Source organism: Ovis aries, chromosome 11, assembly GCF_016772045.2.
Source record: "Ovis aries strain OAR_USU_Benz2616 breed Rambouillet chromosome 11, ARS-UI_Ramb_v3.0, whole genome shotgun sequence".
Classification (NCBI taxonomy): domain Eukaryota; kingdom Metazoa; phylum Chordata; class Mammalia; order Artiodactyla; family Bovidae; genus Ovis; species Ovis aries.
Window position 1 is genome coordinate 34,690,567 of NC_056064.1, and position 19,663 is coordinate 34,710,229.

Sequence of the window (19,663 nt, forward strand, 5' to 3'; positions counted from 1 at the left end):
GTTGCGTGTGTGTCTGCCTTTTCATGCAAATAGTAGCTTTGCGGGGTGGGGACAGCATCCAGCCATTTAGAACCCATTGGCTAAGATAGTCTCCCAGAGAGGAGTGAAGACCTGGGGGTGTTCCTGGGGGACCCCACTGTCTCCCAGAGGAGTGAAGACTTGGGGGAGCCTGGTGTCTTCTGAGCAGCTGAGCTGACTCCCAGCCATGCTCCTCAGTGGCTGTCCGGCCTGTGGGGCTCAGCGCCCCCAGCCCCCTGTCCGCAGGGCTTGCTTCCAGAAGCACCTACCACCCAAGACCAACCCCACCATCAAGGCTGCTGTTGACAAAGTTGTGAAATGGTTTCATCCCGTTAACATTTTATTTCACTTAATTTGATTTATATTGTTTTCATTATAGTTGTCTTTGTGGTAGGAGTTTGAACCTAACCTAAATTTCAGGTAACAGGCATTCTGTCCTGAGGGCCCGAGGAGGCGAGCACTGAAATCAGCCTGCAGAGTGGAGGCTGTCCCTGCTGAGGGTGGGCGACTGCATGAGGTGACCAGAGCCCCGCGCTGACGGGAGAGGCGAGAGGAGGGGCGGCTGGGTCGCAGCAGGGCTTGGGCCGAGCCCAGCGTGTCCAGTCCTCCCAATGAGCTGGTGGGGGTCACTGCTGAGGCCGTGGGAGGTCCCAGGCTTCCAGCTGGTGAGGGCGGGTGAGCTGAGCTGTGGATGTGCATTTGGTGCAGAAGACAGTTCAGGCTGAGTCTGGGGCTTTGTCCTGGGCAGCAGTTGTCCAGAGAGCGTCCAGAGCTGCGCAGGCGCGCTAAGGAGACGCTGGAAGTGTAGCTGACATGCCTCGGGGCAGTAACTGGAGGGGAAGAGGCTGGGAAGGGACTTGTACAGTGTGTGTCCGAAGCTACATGCTTTGTCCACCGGATTCTGGCATGAACAGGACCTTTATAGGAGGTAGTCAACCCCAGGAGGCTTGGCAGTTACTCCGTTAAGAGAACTAGAGGCGGCCCCCTCTTGCTGCCCTCCCAGCCCTGCCCCACAGCCTCTCGTTCAGCCTGTAGTTGGGGCTCAAGCTTGTCATTTTAACCATGGGACAGGGGTGCAGCCTAACAGCACACGTGGAATGTTGGCACCGTTACACGTAAGATATTTTAAACTTTTGAGAACTTCGTGATAAAAGAAATCGTCCTGGTCGTAATGTGACTCTGCCAGTCTCCCTGTACCTGTCATATTCAGGAGAATGTTGGAATGAAACCATGCAGCTACATTGCTTGCGCTGAACTGCTCTTTTAAAATAGTTTTTCTATTCATTTTTGGCTGTGCTAGGACTTCGTTGCTGCGAGGGCTTCCCTTAATTGTATGGAGCAGGGGTTCCTCTTCCTGTGGGTGCGGGCTTATCGCGGGGCATGGGCTCCAGGTGTGCGGGCTTCAGTAGTTTTGGGGCACAGGTTTAGTTGCCCCTCTTTACCACTGGGCCCCCAGGGAAGCCCCTGAATTGGTTTTTAAAGCAACTGACTCCTTTAAAAATAACTTCATTGAGATTCACATACTATAAAAGACACTATTTTAAAAGTGCGCAGCTGAGTGTATTGATGTATATTAACAGATTATTAGTTGTCAGTATGTTAACAGAGTTATTTGGTTGTTATTTACTATAGTAACAGGGTTGTGCAGCCATCAGTACCATCAATTTTCAGAGCATTTTCTTCACTCCAGAAAGGAACCCATTTCTGTGGGTTTCTCGCTGTGGATGCTTTGTATGATGGAATCCTGCAACATGCGGTCTCAGTGTGATCTCAGTGTGCCCCTCCTCTGCCTAAGTGTAGTGTTTTGGAGGGCCATCCATGTTGAGCCAGGTGTCAGCATTTTTTTGCTTCTATTTATAGCTGAATCATAAGTCTCTATGGACAGATCACACTGTGTTTACCTGTTTATCAATTGGTGGACACTGGGGTTGTCTGTACCTTTTGTCTGTTGTAAATATAATGCTGTAAATGCTCACATACAAGTGTCTGTGTGGACTTGTTCTTGAGTCTTTTGAGTATATACCTAGGAATGGAATTGTTGGGTCATAAAACTCTATTTAACCATTTTCTAAATTGCCAGATGGTTTTCCAAAGCAATTGAACCATTTTATATTCCCACCAGCAGGTATAAGGATTCCTTTTCCTCTGCATCATCACCAGCAAAAAGCTATTATTTGACTTTTTTAAAAATTAGTTTTTAAAATGGAGGTATAATGAGGTACAATATTATGTAAGTTTTAGGCATACAACAGTGTTTCATAATATTTGAAGGTTATAGTCCATTCAGTTGTTATAAAATGCTGACTATATGTGGTATTAAATATGCTTGTAACTCATTTTGTATGCCGAAGTTTGTACCTCTTAATTCACTACTCTCGTCTCCCCTCCCCCTCCCATCTCCCCGCTGATGACCACTAGTTTGTTCTGCATATCAAGTCTCTCCCTTTTTTGTTTTTACTAGTCTCTTTTATTTTTTAGATTCCACGTGTGGTACCATACAGTATTTGTCTTTCTCTGACTTTGCTTGGCATGATACCCTCCATGTCCATGCATGTTTCTGCAAATGGCATTATTTCATTTTTTTTAAAAAAATAGTAGTATTCCTTTGTATGTATGTACCAGAACTTCTTTATCCATTCATCTATGATGGGCATTTAGGTTGCTTCCAGATTGTGGTGCTATGAACATGGCAGTGTGTATATCTTTCCTAATCAGTGTTTTCATTTGCTTTGAATATATGGCCACAAGTAGAATCACTGGGTCACATGGTAATTTTTAACTTGAGAAACCTCCATTTCTCAAATCTGTCGTTCTCTGTAGCGGCTGCACCAGTTCACATTCCCACCGGTGGTGCAGGAGCGTTTTCTTAGCCCACATCCTCTCCAGCGTGTTATTTGTAGTCTTTACAGTGATGGCCATTCTGACAGGTGTGAGGGGGTGTCTCATTGTGATTTTCATCTGTGTTTCACTGATAATTAACGATGTTGCCAGTTGACCATGCGCATGTTTCATATATAAAAAATTTCTATTCAGGTCTTCCCATTTTTAGATTGGGTGGTTTGTTTTTTTTTGATGTCAAGTTGTATAAACTGTTTATATATTTTGCATATTAACCCCTTATCAGTCATATTGTTTGCAGATATTTTCTCCTATTCAGTAGCTTGTCTTTTTGTTGATGATATCCTTTGCTTTGCAATTTCTAAATTTAATTAGGTCTTATTTGTTTGTATTTGCTTTTATTTCCTTTGCTTTAGAGACATTAAAAAAATATTGCTACAATTTAGGTTAAGAAGATTCCATCCATATCTTCTTTTAGTTTAATGGTTTCTGGTCTTACATGTAGGTCTTTAATCCATTGTTTTAAAATGGAAGCAGAGCTGATTGACAGTGTTGTGTTAGTTTCAAGGGTACATCACAGTGATTCAGTGTGTGTGTATATATGTGTACATCCATACATACATGTTGCTAACCTTTTTCAGATTCTTTTCCGTAAGAGATTATTAAAAGATACTGAATGTAGTTACCCGTACTATAAGTCATTTTTTAAAAATCTGTTTTACATACAGTAGTGTTTGTTAATCCCAAATTCCTAATTGATACCCCCTTTGGTAACCAAGTTTGTTTTCTATGTCTCTAAGTCTGTTTTTGTTTTGGAAATGAGTTCATTTGTATTTTTTTTTTTTTTGAGAGTCTACATAGAAGTAATACATTTGTCTTTCTCTGACTTATTTCACTCAGCATGATAAACTCTGGGTCCATCCATGTTGCTGCAAATGGCATTATTTCATTGTTTTTTATGGCTGAATAATATTCTAATTGTTTGTATGTATTGCCACCTCTGTATCCATTCATTTGTTGATGGGCATTTAGCTTGCTTCCATATCTTGGCGGTTTAAATAGTGCTGCTGTGCGCACTGGGGTGTGTTATCTTTCTGCATTAGCGTTTTTGCCTTTCCAGACGCATGCCCAGGAGTGTGCCTGCAGGATTCTGTGACACCTGTCATACTGTCCTCAGTAGCGGCTGCACCAGTTCACGTTCCCGCTGACAATGTAGGAAGGTTCTCTTCTTTTCCACACGGTCTCCAATCGGCCCTTATTCCATTTTGAGTTGATTGTTATGTATGGTGTGAGGAAATGTCCTGGTTTCTTTCTTTTGCGTGAGGCTGCCATTTTTCCAGCAACTGTCTGACTTTACATCACCAGCCTGTTGGGTGTGAGGTGCTGCCTTCCTGTGGTTTTACCTTGTGTTTCCTGAAGGACTGGTAACGTTGAGTTGTGTTATTTTTTCACCTTTTATATAGTCTTTGGAGAAATGTCTATTCATATCCTTTGCCCATTAAAAAAAGTCGCATTGCCTGTTTATTGCTGGCATTGTGGGAGTCTTTGTATACTCTGTATGTTGGTCCCTTATCAGAAGTGTGATTTGCAGGCGCCCCCTCCCACCTGTGGGCAATCTGTTCGCATTCTTGGTGGTATTGTTGCAGTGTGTGTAATTTATTTTGGTATGGTTCAGTTTATCTGTTTTTACTCTTCCTGTTTCTGCTTTGGTGTCTTGACTAAAAATCACTGCACAGCCAGGAATCACAAATGTTTGCTCTTTTCTCTGAAAGCCTCATATTCAGGTCTGTGAAGCATTGGGGTTAATTTTTGCATGTGCTGGGATGTAGGGCAGTGGTCTCCGACCATTTTGGAACCTGGGACTGGTTTCGTGGGACGATTTCTCTGTGACGGGGTGAGGTGTGGTCCAGGCTGTGGTTCGAGCCTTGGGGTGCAGTAGGTGGAGCTTCACTTGCTCTCCTGCCGCTTACCTCCTGCTTTGCAGCCAGGGACTGGGGAACCCTGAATTAGGGGGTTTGACTTCATTCTCTTGCCTGTGGGTAGCTGCATGTCCCAGCACTGTTTGCTGAAGAGGCTATTTCCCCCCAACTGAATGGTCTTGACGTCTTTGTTGAAGTCCATTGACTGTAAATGTAGGGGCTTATTTCTGGACCCTTGGTTCTGTCCCATTATCTGTATGTCAGTCCTCATGCTGGTACCACACTGTCTTGATCCCGGAAGCCTTGCAGTTGTCCTGGGACCCAGTAGAAGGAGTCCTCGCTTCATTCGTCTTCCCCAGCATCGCTCTGGGCCATTGTGCGTTTCCACAGGAACCTTGGGCCAGCTGATCAACTTGATGAAGGCAGCTGCGATTTGTAGGGGTTGCCTTGAATTGTAAGTGAAACTGGAGAGTACTGCTCTTCTAACAATATTGCATCTTCCAACTCATGAACAAGGGACACCTTTCCATTTATTTAAGTCTTTTAAAATTTCTTTCAGTAATGTTTCATAGTTTTCAGTATACAAGTCTTACACTTTAAAAAATGTATCCATTCAGATTGTTAGTAGTGTAGAGCAGTCAGTCGGTTTTTGTATTTGAGCCTTGGATCTTGCATGCTTGCTGAGCTCATTTTTAGTTTAATGATTTTTTGGTGGATTCCTTCGATTTCCTGTACATGGGTCCTGCCATCTACAGGTGGACGGTCACCTCTCCTCCTCCTGAGCTCTGGCTGGTCTCCAGCACAGTGGGCAGAGGTGATGAGAATACACATCCTTGTCTTGCTTCTGGGCACAGGGGAGCTTTCAGTCTTAGCGTCGAGTGCGATGGCAGCTGGGTGTTTCATAGCTGTCCTGAAATGTGGAGGGTGTGCTCTTCTGTGCCTTGTTTGCTGTGTCTTTATCGCTTTCCCAGCTGCCGGCTGATTTTTAAAATTGTACTTACATTGCTTTAAAATACAGTGTGTGGTAAAGCTGAACATCACTGGATTAGATCAGTGTCCCAAAGCCATGTGTACATTTGTTTGACCAGAATAATTTTTTAAATGGGTAAAAAGACCATTGAAACATCTTGTCAACAGTTGGACCAGTACTGGAAATGTTTGCATCTTAAGTTTACTTTCGTTACCTTTTACAGATACCATAGTTGATTTCTAATAGTCAAACTTTAGTTTGTGTTTAGCTGAGTGAAAGTTTGGATCCCCACATTTTCACACATTTTATTCCAACAGCCATAGTATTGCTGGGAGTCAGTTTCTTATTTTAAATTTATATAGCAGGTCACAGTCAGAACTTTAAAAATGCAGTAGGATAGAGACTTCAGAGTATGTCCCAGGAAGGGCACATTCTTTTGTGAACTCATGGTTGTGGCTGGGTGTGCGCGCCTACTAGGTCATAATGTAGGATGTGTGTTTTTTTAAACAGAAAGGAAAGCTGTTGCAGATCCGCTAGTAAAAGGGCAGGTATGGGGCAGTTAGTTCCTTCTTCTGGTTGGTATTTCTTTCCATCCTTTTGGCCCCTTGAAAGTTCCTATAACTGAACCAGCGTGTCTTAATTAGATTATGGGTGTAAAATATTTTTAACTATTCACTGTGTGTGAACATCTGAAATCTGATCTTAAAATGTTGACAGCGCGTCCAAAACTTAAAAAATGGGTTTTGTAAAAGTTAAACCAAAACTCCATTATAAACCTCTAGGTTCCTGACCCAGATTCTGACTTTTGACCTAAATGCTTGTTTTTCCTCATGTCCTTCTGTTAAACAAAGCCTTTCTTCACAGCATACGAAGGGTGATGCAAAAATAGTTTATTATGACATTGTTTATGTAAAGTTAGGTAATATTTACAGTAGAAATGATCCGCTACATCCATGGGAATCTAGCATGTCACACAAAGGAATAAATATTTTGACAAAGTAACACTTCAGTTTTAGCGAACACTTGATCAGAAATTTTGTTTTTAAAAAAGAGCTTTAAACTAAATGGTAAAAGTTTTGAATTGTCAGAGAGCAGCAAGCTGACCAGACTCTTCCCTTCTTGGGGCCCCTTCTGCCTCCACGAGGGTTGGGCCTCCCAAAGGCTGAGTGCAGCCCTGTCTGATGAACATTCTCTTTTAGCATCAGCACAGAGCGATGCAGGCTTGTTCTCTGAACACTTGCCCCCTGAATGAGCAGCCGGTGGGGGTAGGCATGGTTGCCGCCAGGGACCACCCACAGACTTGTCGCAGAGGCAGCCGCTGTCTCCATATCCCCTTTCTGTCCGGGCCCAGCAGTCAGGCACAGCATGTGTTGTCTTGAGTCTGGGTTGAGACAGTCACCTTGATAGAAGTGTGTCTGTGATGAAAATCTGAGGATTGTAATTGTTAAGGAGACACTTAGAACCTTACATTTTATAAATACTACTTAGGAAAACTCTTATCACTTAACTGGTTTTGAATCCTAAGAGTCAGTAGATACGTTGTTATTACTAAGGTTAAATCCTAAAATCAATTGGCTGTGATACAAACATAAACAAGAATGAGTTTTGTGTTCTTTGTGTTCTATTACCAGCTTCCTATGAAATAAACGCAGACGTGTGTCCCGGCTAGCTGTGGAGGCGAGGGTGGGTGGCAGGGACGTCTGGCGGACACGCAGCATTGCAGGAGGCCCAGCCCCGGGCCTGCGGGTCTGTGTGGTGGAGCAGCGGCAGCGTGAAGCCGCCACACCAGGCCCAGAGTGCGTGGCCCCCACGTGGCCGCGGTGCTGGCAGACCGATGCGGCGGCTGCTGGCGCGGCCCACCCTGCTCATGGCCTGGGCAGACAGGCGCTCCTGCGCCCTCTTGGTTTTCCCTCAAGACTTTGAGTGACTTTGCCAAGAATGAGGAACAGGTATTACTGAGATCTTTCAGGAGGAAACAGAACCACCTGTTAAATGACTCAGGCTTTATAAAAGGTAGGTCAGTCATTAAAAACGTTGCCTTGTCACCTTGGTTGGCACTGTGTTGTACCCAAGCTGTTTCTTCTCGTCTTAAACAGCGGTGCTTGTATAAGGAGAAAGAGAAACCCACCCACACAGACTGTGTCACAGAAATCCATGGCAGTGACCCTGAGCCCTGTGGACTCCGCTTGCTCTGCATGACGTCCCAGTTCTGTGCAGAGGAGCAGGGAGCCACCTGAGGGGCCTGGAGGGGCGGCACCTGTGCGTCCGGGCTGCCGCGTGCTCAGGGAAGGGGAGGCCTTCCCTTTACAGAGGAACTTGCTGTTCTCGAGACTGAGCGTTCGCATCCCTCCTGGGTTTCTGTCCCATCTTCTATCAGGGTACTGAAACGCATGGTTTCAAGGCCTGCCCTCGGGCTGTGGAGAGTAGCGCCTGGCGAGTGTGGACGTGTGAAGGCAGGAGGGCAGCCCCGTGCCGTGAGAGGATGGCAGCCCCGCTGCGGGAGTGTCCCAGGCGCCCTGCACGCAGGGCCGCTAGGCAGGCGCAGTGAGGTGGCGGCGGGCCCTTCGCAGGACAGGGCCCTGTGGATGTCGTCCTCGGCTTGCTCAGGCAGACCCTGAGGGTCACAAGCGCGCATTTGTACAAACTGCCGCTCCCGCTCTGCGTGGGTCTGGATGCTGCGAGTGACAGGCTCCACGTCTCTGGCCGGGGGCTGGCCCTTCCCGCGTTCTCTTCCTCCCACCTGCTGAGCTTCAGCTCGGCCTCCGCCGGTCTCCCCAGCATAGCCACCACCTCCCCCCACAAGGCCACACTGGTTCTGACGCCCAGTGGCACAAGCCTGAGTGTCGCACTGCAGCCAGCATGGCCACCGGAACGCTGGCTTTCAGCCCTGCCCGCGGCTGGCGGAATGCATGACCAGAGGCGGACCGAGCCTGGCACTTGTGCTGAAGGTGCGCAGGCAGAGCGGTCAGGTGACGCCACTCTGTCCAGCTGTCCCCTAGGCAGGTGCCTGCAGGTCCCCAGGGAAGGAGTGAACGTTTACAGGAAGAGTAGACGCAGTGGTCCCCTCCCATCCTTGGGGACATGGAGGTACGCTCCCTGTGGGGTGGGGGCCGGGCCTCCCTGTCCACAGCCCCCCGGGCACCCTTTCCCTGCCAGCACAGAAACCCCCTCCAAGGCTGCCCCCACTTGTGCTCTTTCCTCCTCTGCAGTCGTGGCAGGCCCCCGTCGAGGAGCTGGGGTGCCTGTAGGGGGTGTGCCAAGGACACCGCAGAGCAGGGACCCCCGTGTGTCCAGCCTGTTCCCTCCAGCCATGCACAGCCCTCACCTCAAGTCGATGGCCAGCACTGCCCGGGGCAGAGGGTGGGGGTTTGGGGAGCCCCTGTGGCCTGAGCTTCTGCAGTGTGGCTCCTGGCCGCCTCCAGAGAGGCGAGTCCTGCCACCTGTGGGTACAGGGGCCGCTGTGGAGTGCTAGGTCAGACCCCAGGTTCACTGATGGAGACAGAGGTAGAAGCTCCTTTGCTCTGATGAGCGGCAGCGTGCGGCCCACCAGCAGACGGAGCAGCTCCGTGTGGACCCTGCACCCTGGAAGGAGGCAGCGGTGGCAGTCTCAGTGCCCAGAGAGCCCCGCCCCCGCCATCGTCAGACCCTCAGAGCCATCACCCACGTAGGCGGCTCTGAGATGTGCTGGTGTAGGGGTGTCTGATGAGCAGGGTGAAGGAGCTTTTGCAAACATGGACCAACAGCAGCAATGCAGTGGCCAGCAGAGTCAGGAATAGGGAAGGCCCTGCAGCCAGGTGCTCTGAGCTGTCCCAGCGAAGTGGGCGGGGCCGCACGCTCTACACCCGCGCTCTGCCCTGCCTCCAGGGACACCCTACGCGGCCTCTTGTGTTCATCTAGAAACTGCACGACGACGTGTACGTTTTCACCCCCAAAGTACCTGCATACCCCAAGCCTGTGGCTCTCGCCCAAGTGCTGGCCAGATGCCATGCGGGCTCCCCTGGGGCTGTGTCCCTGCTCCCGTCCTCACAGGATTAGTGCTGAGGATGCCTGGTGGTGGTTAGAAGCGTGTCACTCAGGCCACCAAGAACACAGAAGCACGAGTGCAGCCCTGCGTGGGCGCCCCGGTGCCCTGGGCCTCAGCTCGAGTGAGCACACGTCACAGTGGCCGGTTTCCATCTAGCTCCAACATCCTCTCTGCCTTCTTGACATAACAGGGTCTCTGGTCAACCTTTCCCAAAGCAAGAGGGGGCTTCTTTCCAAAAGATGGAGGGGTGAGCAAGCTTCCTCCTCCAGTGACCGAGGAAACATGCTGTCACTGTGATTCCAGCCTGGAACGCAGGCTGCAGGGCAGCATCCACCTCATGTGAGAAGAGTAGGGTTCCTGGTGACCAAGAAAGAATGACCATAGGAAGGAATGAGAGGGGCCGGGTTTTGTGCAAGATTTAATAAAAAACAGACAAAAATAGGAGTGGCTGCTTGCAGCACTTCCCAGGCTGTGAAGGGTTCACCACAACGGTCTGGGGTGCGGCTCTAAGCGGTGTCAGCGGATGTGTAAGAGCTGCTCCCCTGGCCCCAAGCCCACGGGGCAGGTGCAGGCTCAGCCCTACCCTGGGCTTCCAGGTCCTCCCTGGGCTGTGAGCTGTCAGCACGGGACCCACAGCACAGCCTCGTGGCCCCTCCTGCCCCGCCTGCACACAGGGTGAGACAGAGCTAGCTTATCCCAGGCTGCTGGGCCGTAATACTGACAGAGAGCCGGGGCAAGGCAGGGCAGGTTGCAGAAACCAGGGAAAGCTTGAATGAAGACCACAGGGAGTGGAGCGAGCCATCCACAGGCCAGTCTCTCATGCATCCAACCACAGTCAATGCAGACGACAACACCAAGAACAAAGACGACAATAAAAAATGAAGGGATGGACAGGAGTGGCACGGGGGCTGTGGCCGGGAGGTGTGTCCAAGCTGCACAGGAGCAACTAGTCGCGCTCCAGGTCCCGGGACTCAAAGAGCTTCAGGCGATCTTGCACCGTCAGGCCTTCCTTCAGACTCTGGTGGAGAAACAGACAGGCTGTTGGCCTCAGCCCTGCATGGCACAGGCGGCCGGTGGTGAGGCACGGCGCGGGGTCCCGGAGGGTTAGTGGGTGTGCGAGGAGGGCCACGGCCCCGGAGGAAGTGGTGTTACTGGACGAGAAATAAAAAGTCAGAAACAAGACCGATGCTGAGCTTAGGGCTCTGTCAACAAGCAAGGATGAGACCAATGGCGCTGGAGAGAAGACCCTGCAGAGAACAAGGAGGCACCTTCTGTGCCCATGTTTGGCCCTGGGAGGCCCCGAGCACACTCCAGGGTGGATAGCCTCCCTGCTCCTAGGCCTCATAGGCCCTGCTGGTCTCTCCTGGGGCTTGGGGACACGGAGGCCGTTCCTGAGCCTTTCAGGATGGAAGCCTGCCCGTGTTTGTGTGGACCTCGGTAAAGGTGAAGGACATCCAGACCCTCGTGGCACGTGCAGGCTTCCCTGAGCATGAGGGCAGGTCTGGGTCCTGCTTTCCCTGGGGCCCCAGCTTCACCCAGGACAGTGCTGCTCGCCTGTTTTTTAATTCTGACGCCACCGAGTCAGAGGAAGGGGATAAGCCCACGTCCCACTGTGACGAGCTTTAATGTGCACGAGGGCCTCATGTGCTCTCGGGACTCTGCTCCCAAGCACGCCTGCTTCAGGCAGTGCCTCCGTCTACACAGCAGCCAGTCTCACCCAGGGGCTGGCCCTGGAACCTGCCACCCACTCTGTTTTAGCTGGGACCTTCCTTCCCTAAGTGGCAGCAGACCACCAACTCCCGAGGACAGAGGCCTCCGAGCCCTGTCACAGGCCGGGAGGGGTCAGTGGCTGCCCACCCAGCACCTCTGTGACTCTATGCGCAGCTGCCCAGACAGGGCTCCCCCCGAGGAGCCTGCACACACCCCATCTGCTTTCAATCCCAGAGAAGCCCGGCTGCTCCTGAGACGAGGAGCTGCTGACCCGGTGGGGCCAAGCCCTCCTGTTCCTGAGGGAGGCAGGTACAGAGAGCACCCACAGGAAAGGCAGACATCCACAGAGCAGACCCTGGTTCAGAAAGCCCTGGGGACACGGTTAGTTTCTGGGTGATTTAATTCCTGTCTCCCCACTGAGGGTGGGGGTGTTACAGACACATCAGGACAGAGGGCCACACGGGAGCCGTGCGGCTGGCTGTTGACAGCACGTCATAGGCCCAGTGCTGTGGCCAGTGGTGTCCCTGAGGAAGACAGCAAGGGCCCAGCTTCTCCCTGGGCCAGCAAGAACGCTGTTCTTATATCGAAAACTTGCCAAGCCAAACTGACTCAAACGTGACTCTAGGGAACCCTGTCCCTGAGCTTCCCCCAACTCATTTGGTCCAGCCTCGCTGAGAGCCCCAGACAGACCGACCCTCGCTTCCTGCCCCCGCCTTCACCAGCGTGCAAGGCCTTCCCAGCACACCTCTGCAGAGGCCTTGTGAACAAAGATCTGGCCCTTTATCCAGAGCCCAAACTCCTTGCTGTACTACTTTAGGATCTTCGTTCCCGACCAGGGACTGAACCGGAGTCCTGGTGCTGAGAGTGCCGAGTCCTAACCACTGGATTGCAGGCAAGTCCTGCAAAGTACTTTATTTCCCCGGACTCATGGTCCGCCTGAGGCAGTGGGCTCGTTGGAGCAAGGCTTCCCTGTGGGGCCTGTTGTGCACAGGCACAGGCAGAAGGCTCACAGCACCCACAGTGAACCTGTAGCAAAGACAGGCCAGCCTCAGGCAAGGAAGTAAGACTCGTCAATAAGAAGAAAACCAGAAACCAAAGGACAAGTCTGGGTTTGCTAAATAGAATTGCTTCCACATTAAAGAAAAAAGCCCCAACTAAGTTTCTGACCAGCTGAACCATCCGGTGGGAAGCAACTCAGAACTGTAGGGAACTGAATGGACTGAGGGCAGGCTGCTGGGCTCAGCTCCTCCCGAGGCGGACCCTGTAGCCCGGCAAGCCGGGCGCCTGCTGTCCGGCCCCGAGGCCCCGTCAACATCCTCGCTGCCCACCCCTTCCTGCTGCCCTCAGCTTCCTCACTAGGGCGTCAACAAGCTCAGGTCAGCCAAGCTGGTGAACCCGCTCAGGAGAGAGTGACCCGGGCCCTGGACACCCGGCCCTGTGGGAGCCAGAAGTGTCCAGGCCAAGTGTCAGAGTCAGGCAGCCAGTGCTCAGCCCGTGCCTCCCGTCTCTGAGATGCCTGGGTCCTTGGGGCTGGAAAACACTCAGCCCCTAGCGCCTGTGGTCCCCTTGCTCTGCTGAGTATCTGTCAAGCTAGAGGCATGAGGCGTCAGCCCCCTTGGCCTGTTAATCCTGGGGGTTGGGAGTGGGAACTACTTCAGCGATGGGAGAGTCTTGTCAAGCTTGCCTCCTGACAGAGGAAGCGGTGTCCCAAGAGAACGTGAGCACACACCATTCTACACGCGGGGTGAAGGGCTGACAACGCCTGCGCCCCCCAGCATGTGGCTCTGGGCAGCCGGCCAGGCGGGGGGAGCCGCCCCTCTTGTTAAGAGGTTACAGTTAACTCCCCGGAAGAGGTAAGAAACTTCACATGGATCCTGTGTGTGCTGCTGAGCAGGAAGAACAAGAGTGATGGGAAAACGAGCTCCCGTGGAGGAGCGAGAAGTGCATGCAGGCAGCGCTCCTCGCGGGCAGCAGGCGAGTGGTGTGAGAGGAGGTTTACCTACACGACAGGGGGGCCGGGAAGCGGGTCGTTTCAGTTATCCCATGAGACCTGCTCAATTACGGACTGTCAGGGGAAGAGCAAAAACAAGACACACACACAGTAAATCCTAAGTGCAACAAGCTGGGCACCCCACCCTCCGCCCACCTTCCCGTGGAGGGGTGCGCAGGGGGCAGGGGCCCATGTGGAGGAAAGTGTGCGGACGGCGTCAGTGTGAACTACAGATGTGCGAGGAGCGGTCCAGACGACAGGACGGCCCCTGGGAGGCCCGCCGTCACCGAGGAAACAGTCCTGCTGCTGTGCAAGGGGCGCTCGGCCTGAAGCCCCGGCACTGACCCAGTGGGATGTGCATGACTTGAGGCACCCTGGGGACCCTCCATGCAACCCCTGGTGGGCTCTGCACACCCAGTGCAGGCCCCCAGACTCACCTTGGACCTGAGGCCTCTGAGCTGCCGGCCAACACAGGACCTGTCTGTCTTCAGGAAATCAGGGTTGCTCTTGGACTTCATGATGTCTGAGAAGATGAAGAGGGCATGGTGCTAGTTTTGTAAACCCCCCAAAACACACAAGTCTGAGGGCTTCCCAGCTTTTAGCATCATCACCCACGTGACATCTTCATCAACAAACCAGCAGAACGCCAAGCCCATAACCGTAAGTCATAAGATCCTCAGGACAAGGCACAAGGAGGCGTGGAGGATGATTGCGGCCCCAGGCTGGCCACGGCCCTGCTGCTGCTGGGCCCCTGCTGCCTGCCCTCCCGAGACCCCGGGCTCTAGCTTCCTGTACTGAAGGCTCGCTCCCCGTCTCTTGTGAAGAGCTGCGTGGTGGGTGACTAGCGGGCCAGCCCCCTGACTGTGGAAGCTGAGCCAGCTTTGTGCTCCTGTGTGAAGTGCCAGGTCACAGGATACGTGCGCTTCTGGCTAACCCAAAGTCCTCTGGCCCCCAGACTCTTCTGAAGCAGCCGGTGTTACATCTGAGCTGAACTTTGCTGCCTGTGGCCTGCCTGCCTTTGGGAGAACTCCTAATGCCTGCCCAGCAGTGATGCAGGCCACCAAGCAAGGGTCCTCACTGGCTGAGGGGGAGGCTCCAGGATCAGTGAGGTTGGACATGGCCTCAGTCCTTGCCCTGCGGCCTTTTATAGGTTTTATGGTGAAACCCCAGGATCACAAACCAGCGAGAGCCACTTCCAGAATAAGGGAGTCCGTCAGGAAAACGAGAAACATGGCCTGCAGTCGTGAACATGTGTACCAAAGAGTGATTGCCCTGTGTGAGCTGGCACCCACCACGTCCTGCCCATGCAGCCAGGGAGAGAGTCTGACCCAGAAGGGGCTCCTCTGCTGGAACAAGGGCCAGCAGCCCCACCACCCAGTTTCCAGAGAGAGAATCCAGAGCCGCAGGACTCACCATATCCGGACACAGGCGGGTTCTCCGGGGACTTCTCACCCAGTGCTTCTGTGGCGGCTTTCAGCTGCTCCTTCAACCTGCTGACGTCACAGTCGGCCTTTGCTCTCACAATGCTGAGTTCTGTGTAGATATCTTTGTACTTGTCACTGGCGTATTTCTTGTCCTTGGGGACAAAAGGACAGCAGAGCGTGGTTACAGACATACTGGACTAGGGATGCCTCCAGAAGCAGAGGAAGCAGGCTGACCCCACCTTGTGGAGGCAGAAACCAGACACAAAGTGCAACAGGCATGGCAGGGCCCCGGCTCTGAGCAGGCTGGCGCTGCCTTGACCCTGAGGGCAGCTCTGTGCTTCAGGCTGGAAGCCCCGGTCTTGGCCACCCCAAGTGAGTCCGCCTCCAGGAGCACCCGCAGGAAACAGCCGTGTGCTGGAGCCCTGGGCCCTGCCAGGCGGGGGCAGGACTGCCCGCCCTCATGTCCGCTGCCCCGCCCGAGGGCCACCGTCCAGAACACTCGTGACGGTGAATGCACTCGGGCCTCTGCGTGTGGTCTGGACCCGCGTGGCCCCACCCTCCAGGCCCTCATGGGACGTGCATTACCCGCAGTGCCGTCTGTAACTCGTCCTTGAGGGAGCTGATCTCCTGTTTCAGGTACTGAATTTCTGATTCCTTGACCCTCAACAAGACCTAGAGAGAGAAATGAGGGAGCTGCAGGGTCACACAGCTGTTCAGTGTTTGGTTTTGGAGGTCAGCACTTGTGATGTGGTGGAAACCAGGGACAGGGGCAAGGGAGTGAGGACGGGTTAAATGTAAAGGTCCCGGGGCCTCGAGAGGTCCCATGCTGCCTGGCGGCTAACTGTTCTCTTTGTGTCCTGGCATGACTTGGGTTTTCCCGTAAGCTGGGGCCACCCCTGGTTCCACGTGCAACTTGTGCGCTGCAAGCTGAAGGGACCTGGCTCTGAGCCATACCTCTAACTCGTAGGCGTCCTTGCCCTGTGTGAGGGGCGAACCAGCGGCCTCGCCACCGGCGTCCCCAGTCAGCAGTGTCCGTAGCCGTGAGATTTCTGCAGCCAGGCGGTTGTTCAGCTCCTGGAGACAGCGACACAACCACAAGGCGCTCTCAGAGCTGCCTAGGGCTGTGATCATAGTGCAGCCGGGGGTCTGAGTTAGCATGTGAGCTGTGACACCTGTGCAGAAGCCATTTCCATGGAGCTGTGCTCCCAGCCCCTCTTGTCACCACAGCCGGTGCTGCGCAGCTCCGTGTGTCCCCATCTCTGCAGGCTGGAGCCTTCTGCTGCCCTCAGCCCTCGCTTCGTGTCCCTTCTCTCCAGCTGACAGGCGGTCACTTGGGCCACTGCAGTGACCAGGCACACAGCTGCGGGCCCCCCAGGGTCTCGAGCCGGGGCCAGGCCGACAGGCCTGTCTGCTCGGTGCCTTGGGAGGATGAGCGGTCCAGTGCACACAGAGCAGTTCTTTTCAGACTAGACCTACCTTGAGCTGTTCCACCAGTAAATATTTTAAGTATGCCCCAATTTTCTAAGCAGCAGGCATGTTTTAAGGGAATAATCTGACAAAATCCTATGTGAGCACTGTATGGTCTTGACTGGGAGATGTTTAAACACAGTCCCAGCCTTGGGGGTGGAGCCCTGGGCCCCAACCACACAGTGACGAGAAAGAGAGCCCGAGGCTAGCAGCTAGCGGCAGCAGTGACGTCTGCCCACACCCTGGTGAAGCTGGACATTGGGGGGAGCCTGCGGAGCAGGGCCCCCGTGAGGCTCACCTGGTTGTGGGCATTGAGCTCCTGGTTCTCGCGCTGGCACTGCCGTAGGGCCTGCCGCTCGGCTTCCAGGGCCTGGGCCAGGTGGGCGTTCTCCAGGCACTTCTGCGAGTACTGCTCCGAGAGGACCTCCAGCTCACGCTGCACGGACTGCAGCTCCTCCCTGGGGGGAGGGCGCCACTCACTCCTCGGGCCACGCCCTGGGCCCAGCGTCCCCTTCACAAACTCAAGGGACAGCGGGACAGCACCAGGCAGGGCAGCCATGAGAGCCCCATGCCCCGTCACAGCGCAGGTGTGCAGCCCAGCCTGGGGGCTCCGTCCATCCCCCGGCAGCCTGAACTCCTCTCCTGGGGCTTGGGGTTGGGAGAGCCTCACCCTCACACCCAAAACGTGCTGTTTCTGATGGAGATCAGAACTGGGCCATTTCTGGAGCTGGCTGACAGCCTACACCAGCTCTACCCGGATTTGGAAAACTTGGAAAACAAGGCCAAAGGGCTACAGACCCCCTCCAGCTGCTGCTGCTGCCCGCCTCTGCCGTCAATGCGGCCCCGTGAAGGTGGCTCTGCATGGCCTGCGGTGGCCAAGGGGAAAGCTCCCAGGGGTGCTGGTTCTCCTGAGGGCAAAGCTCAAGAGCAGCTGTGGGGTGGACGCGCCTCCCCCTGCCACCTCAGCAGACAGCACGGCAGTGAGTGCTGTTTGAAGACGTGGGGGTTGTGGCCGCATCTGCACACACAATTAGGGTGTCCACACTGCGCCTCCACCCCCCAGCTTCTGAAGCAGCGGCAGCTGATGGAGAGAAGGGATCCGGCGGTCTCCCAGGTGGGTCCTTAAGATCTGACTGAGACCTCTTCTGCTGCATCTTACTCTCTGTTTTACTGACTGGCTTCTGTTCAGCTCAGTAATGGGACCACTTGGGCTGTGAGAGCAGTGCTGGGCCAGGGCGGTGTGGGGCGCCTTAAACAGGAGGCTCTGAGTGGGCTCAGTGCCTTGGGCCTCCACCCGCGCTGCCAGGACCCCACGTCTCAGAGGCTTGTACAAAGACAGGCAGAAGGCACCGCCCTCCCAGCCAACCAACCCAACTCACAGGTACTGCCGCCGCAGGGCCTCGACGTCCGCATTGACGCTGCTGATCTGGGAGCGCTGGCTCTTCTCCAGCTCCCGCTCCATCTCCTCGCGGTGGGCATTCTTCATGGCTTCAATGGCTGCGGACAGGATGTGGCCCTCAGCACCAAGAGGCTCGGGGCGAGCCCAACAGGAAGGGGACATCCCGCACCGCTGAGGCTTGGCTTGTTGGCAGCTGGGCCAGGATTCCCCAGGAACTCCCAAACAAAAGGGATCAGGTGGGGTTTGGTTTTAATATTTTAAAAAAAACCTGATTCCATAAACGTCCAATATAATATAGAAAAAGCAGGCTTTCAGGTTGGCCTGTCTTCTCTCGGTGCTAAGACCCAAAGCTGCTGTGGAACACAAAGGAGGGAACATTGGCCGAGGCCCAGTGCTTGGTGCTGACACTCCAGGCTCTGACAGACCAAGGCACCGCAGAGGTGTCTGCTATCAGAGAAGTACCAGCAAAGAGACGGACGAGGACAGGTCCTCCGATGCACAGATGTGACTGGCTCGGGGCTCATGAGCTCCCGAAGGGCTCCTTAAGCCTGCTGTCCCCCTGGAGATGGGTTAGAGCTTGTGCCCAGCTCGGGGAGAGCCCATCACCCATCCCGGGGTGAGCGACTCCCACCTGAGATGGTGGCTGCGGTCTCCTCAGCCAGGAGGCGGTCTTTCTCCTCCCGCAGTTTCTCCAGCTCCCGCTGGTGCTGCCTCTGCAGGTCCTCGATCTTCTTCTGGTGCGTCTCTTCCATGGCTGCAAACCCCCGCTCGCATGTGGCCTGAAAGGTGCACAAGGGGCTTTACCCACTTCCCTTTGGCTCCCTGAGCAAACTGTGACTGAGAAGACCACAGCCCCACCCTGCCTGGCCCCCAGGGCGGGAAGCTGCTCTCTGGAGCTAAGCCTGGCACCAACTCACTCCCAGAGCAGTTAGAAAAGGGTGTTCACCCAGTGAGCTGCCTGATTCCTGTGATTGAGTTCCATTTCTCTGCAAAGAGCTGGTACTGTGGGTAGGAGGAGGCTGCCGTGGAATTGAAAACAGCCCACCCTGGCCCTTTATGGAGTGACTGCCAGGTAGGACTGACAGGACGACACAGAGCACGGGCAGAGGCTGGCAGGTCTGGTCTGAGCTAACCACTGATGTGCTCAGAACTGCCATACCCCAGGCGTCGGGCACAGCTGCAAACAGAGATGAGTCTTGGTCAGCTGCCAGGAGCTGAGAGACCCTATGAATGACAGTGACCCAGGACATAGAGCCGGGGGCCCAGCCCTGCCACTGCCCAGCTGGCCACTCTGAGATGGTCACTGAACTTCTCAGGCATGCGCTGGAAGAATTAGATTAGGGTGTGGGACATTTCCTTTTCCTTGTGAAGGAGTACAAAGTGAGGTGCTAATTACCAGGTGCCTCTGCTCATTACATTGAGGTCATGGCAGGACTGCTCCCCGGCCTGGTCTGTGCCTTGCTCCAGCCTGGCTTGGTTTATGACCTGGATGTGGGCTTGGGGAGCTAAGAAGTGGTCCAACTACCCCATACACCCACCCTGTATCCCCCAGGCCTGGCATATCAGGTTAGTCTTCTGCACGGGGTGGGTGAGTGTGCCTGTGGCCGTCAGGGCTGGTCTGTGCAGCTCTTTTCTGGATGGAGGCACATTGGGACCTCTCTAAGAAAGAGGGCCTCGCTCATTAAGGTGCAGGAACCGTGCTTCTCAGTTCTCTTTCAGAGCTGTGAGAATGTAGCCACGTCACCTCTGATCTAAGTCTGGGGGATCTTCTTGTGTCCGGATCCAGGAAAGATACCAGGAACCCAGTCTGTGTCTGGGCACCTCTGTCTGACTCCCACAGGAGCAGACAGAACTTTCTGGACTCCCCAGTCAGCATTTTCACACTCAGGGTCTGCACTTCCCTG

General features: G+C 53.8%; 1 protein-coding gene across 13 annotated transcripts in view; it reads right to left on the reverse strand.

Annotated features, from left to right (window-relative positions):
* Positions 1-6,615: 6,615 nt before the first annotated feature.
* The window catches only part of MPRIP (myosin phosphatase Rho interacting protein), a 94,619-nt gene continuing 81,571 nt past the window's right edge, over positions 6,616-19,663 (reverse strand). For 9 of the 13 annotated variants that reach the window (XM_060395500.1, XM_027974752.2, XM_027974756.2 and 6 more), the window contains 8 exons: positions 18,391-18,538; positions 17,740-17,857; positions 16,659-16,818; positions 15,848-15,967; positions 15,479-15,565; positions 14,883-15,045; positions 13,907-13,992; positions 6,616-10,787 (listed from right to left, as the gene is read on the reverse strand). In XM_060395500.1, the coding sequence (XP_060251483.1) occupies positions 10,716-10,787; positions 13,907-13,992; positions 14,883-15,045; positions 15,479-15,565; positions 15,848-15,967; positions 16,659-16,818; positions 17,740-17,857; positions 18,391-18,538 (954 nt within the window). In that variant the 3' untranslated portion in view covers positions 6,616-10,715. Of the gene's footprint in view, positions 10,788-13,478; positions 13,545-13,906; positions 13,993-14,882; positions 15,046-15,478; positions 15,566-15,847; positions 15,968-16,658; positions 16,819-17,739; positions 17,858-18,390; positions 18,539-19,663 lie in introns of all 13 variants that reach the window. The other 4 variants (XM_027974759.3, XM_042255761.2, XM_042255762.1 and 1 more) reach the window with 3 other exon arrangements.